General features: G+C 34.9%; 1 protein-coding gene across 1 annotated transcript in view; it reads right to left on the reverse strand.

The window, feature by feature from the left end:
• Positions 1 to 3,491, reverse strand: part of LOC107725629 (twinfilin-1-like) — a 5,150-nt gene continuing 1,659 nt past the window's right edge. Inside the window, exons 3-6 of the mRNA XM_016534961.1 lie at positions 2,839 to 2,964; positions 2,428 to 2,578; positions 1,708 to 1,829; positions 1 to 1,545 (exon numbers count right to left, since the gene is read on the reverse strand). Coding sequence (XP_016390447.1) covers positions 1,378 to 1,545; positions 1,708 to 1,829; positions 2,428 to 2,578; positions 2,839 to 2,964 — 567 coding nt within the window. The 3' untranslated portion in view covers positions 1 to 1,377. The remainder of the gene's footprint in view (positions 1,546 to 1,707; positions 1,830 to 2,427; positions 2,579 to 2,838; positions 2,965 to 3,491) is intronic.

Below are 3,491 nucleotides of genomic sequence, written 5' to 3' on the forward strand. Positions count from 1 at the left end.
TATTCCTCTATCTTATACAATGCATAGAAAAAGACATTTAAGACTCAATGATTCCTTTCCAGACTTCATAATACCCTTACATAGGAGACATGTTAATAGTGGTTCGCCTGTTGTGAATCAGTAGATGGATCGTCCCAGAGGTTCTGGAACTTACAGTCCCTTCCCTTATGAGTGCTTTCAAAAGCATCCCAAGCGAGATGCTGAGTGAACTTAACTCCAAGCACTTATACATTAGTGTGGTTGCAAATGGCATGAAATGGAGGCTGGTCATTAGATGACATGTAAAACATTCGTTCAGGCAGACAGGATGGCCCTTAACCCCTGAAACCATGGACACTCACTTCTAGATGTTAGACAACAACATCATCTGGACAAACAGCTGCACAGGCTTAGAAAAATAGTATTTAGGGTTTAGTCTTCACTAGAATAACGTGAAAAATATCTAAGATGCAGAGAGGCATCACTTTTTCAGATCTGTGTTATGACGGATTCTATTATCTATTATAATATCCCTATAATTAAACAATCCTACATTTAAAAAAAAATTACAAGACCAATGTTTAAGAATTAAAACATTAAAAAAAGGTATTGGAACATTTTCAGCACAATATTCTTGGCAAATCCTTCATTGAAATCATCCCTACCCTATCGCTACAAGCTTCAGTGGCTGTCAGAATACTGATAATTTATGTAGTCACTCTTTAAGAAAATTTTCAACCTAATCAATCAGAAAGTTAATTAATAATGCATATGGCCTCATAAAACAGATCTGAACTTCTGACCTTCCTGTGGACTGTTTAACTTTCCGGGCTTGTTTTCCAAACATAAATCATGCCTAATCTCCACAGCCATTTTCCTGGACAAATATTCAAGTTACTCCTAAGCTAAAATGGAAAGCTGGAAAGCTACCACTGAAAGTGCAATTTATACCTTGACTAGATATCTGTTTATGGGAAACCATCTCTTTTTCTCAAAAATGGTCTTCAAATCAATATCTTATTTCTGGACAACGAGCACTAAATGGAGTGTCTATTTCAACAGTATTGCACTCTATATCATAATCTTGGCTAATATGCAAGTAAACCGCGTAATAGTGTTAAAACTATTACCAGGAACATCACAGACGGCATCCTTGAATGCAAGTGAAGCTTAGTAAAACACATTCTCGTCTACCTCAATCTGTGTTCTTCGACATAGCGTATCATATTGCAAGCTACAAAATGTAATTTCAGAGGCTTAGTGTTTTACTTTGTGCATAGATCAGTCTATAGGGCTGTGGTCTACATGAGTCAAGGTAAAAATGGGAATTCACTTTGAGGACGGGATTCATTAGACTAAGTGGAATGTACCACTGTCAGATTCAGAACAGGAAGAGGTTTAATCATCATCGCCACCGTCCCCTGGCGCCCGTGTAATTCTACGGCCCCCCTTCTTCCCGGTTGGCCCCTTGGGTTTGGCAAAAGCTTGCTTGTGCGCATGCTGCTTGGGATGAACCTCTTCGTACAGGAAGTCACTGGTTAGTTCATCACCATTGTCAATTTCCAGCTGAAAGGAAGAATCCAAGGTGAAAACTCTAACATTAACATTATTGTAAATGGTCTGATAACCTTAAACTATGAATTCCAAGAATTTAACAGAATGTTGTATGCTGCATTTAATACCACAGTGAAAAGGGTTATATAGGCAAGCATATATAACATGCATTACCTTTTTTGCAATTTCAATGCCCAAGTTTTTCTCCACTGTGTCTATGAGAGGGTTCTTGCAGCTTGAATACAGCATTCTCTCTTTGATGCTGCATTTATAACCAGGCATAGAGTAGAAGAACACTGAAAACACGAACACACACACAAAAAAGCAATAAAACAGTTTGAAAATGCATTAAGCACTTTTGAAACTATTGTCATACAGGACAAAACATGCCCAACAATATTACCTGCCATTAGATTTTAAAATTTCCACCTTAAAAGTAATCAGATGATAACTAGATGTCCTCAATACAGAATATCATTTTATTTAATACACCTTTAAATGTAAGAAAAATAAAAATGTTGAAGTAATTTTGAAAATATACTTTTATAAATTTTAAAATAATTATTTTTTCGTGAACAGTTCAATAGTCCTAATTTTCAAAACCATTTTTTTGTTCTTATATTTTTAGGAATAAGCTGGAACATAAATCGGATAAATTTGTTCTAACAGACCACCTTACTTGTATAATCAATAACTATTAACAGACATTATCCAAAAAAAGCAAACATATATAACAAAAAAATAATAATACAACAAACAGTTCAAAAGCCCTATTTTTATTTTAATAATTACTAATGTATTAATTTAATAATTACATAATACATATACACACACATTATTCTGTATTCATAACGTATATATAAATTAAATGAACAGAAGATATGTCACTCTTACCTGTGGACTCAAGGTAGTCTCCTTCATGCGAGTGTTTGTAGAGGAAAAAGTGATACCTAGCTGCATCATTTGGGATCCTTTTAGGCAAATCTTTCAGCTCCGTGGGAGCCGTGCTGGACAACTTGATGGATTCTTTAGGAAAATCTATTTCCTGTTAATAGGATGGACATAATTGGTGTATTTGAATAATTACTCAGTTCTACAACACGTATTCCCGTCACATATTGGTGGTTTTGTGGGTAGGGGTCAACCCAACCAGTCTGCCTTCTAACAGTAAACATACAGTACCATTATGCATTTCAGCTGTTTTCTTTGAATGCAATATACAGGATGATAATGATGAAAAGGAGGCATAAGATGCTATTGTACAGAGCTGCTGGGAGTGGTGGAGGGGAAAAAGGCCTGAAGTACCAATTGAACGTAGTTAATCCTTTTCTCCCTGAACTGCTCCAGAGCCTGAATAGCTTCTCTCTGCATAGGGAACGCCACTCCCTGAAGAGTCTGCTGCTTTGTGTCAACATGGATGTCTGTCTGCAACTGAAAACACACAAATAAGCCTTTAACAATGTGTATGCACTGGCCTGTAATCACTAAAGCAGTCACAACGGTTGTTAAATGATTCTTCTGCAATTCATGCTGTAGTTTATAAAGCAGCGTTGTTACACTGTATGTTGAGATTTGAGAATTTTTTATGTTTAACTAGGTCTATGACCTTTGATAAACTAGCATGTCACTAGTGTTGCCAAATCTAATCCAAAAAATAAGCAACTTGACTCACCAAAATAAGCTTAAAGCATTTTTACTGCTTTAATATAATTTATTGCAGCATAAAATGTCAAAATAACCAAGGATAAATTATAGGGATGTGTCGGTACAATTATATATGAATTATTCTGAATTTATTGTTTCATTTATATTAATAGTAATATAATTAAATAGAGCATATAGTAACACCGTATTTTTTAGGAAATTAATAGTAACACCGTATTTTTTAGGAAATTAATCCTTTTATTCAGTAAGGGTGCATACTAGACTAGCATTATTTATAAAAAAAAAAAAAAAAA

This window comes from Sinocyclocheilus rhinocerous, unplaced genomic scaffold, assembly GCF_001515625.1.
Source record: "Sinocyclocheilus rhinocerous isolate Xijiao unplaced genomic scaffold, SAMN03320098_v1.1 scaffold153, whole genome shotgun sequence".
Classification (NCBI taxonomy): domain Eukaryota; kingdom Metazoa; phylum Chordata; class Actinopteri; order Cypriniformes; family Cyprinidae; genus Sinocyclocheilus; species Sinocyclocheilus rhinocerous.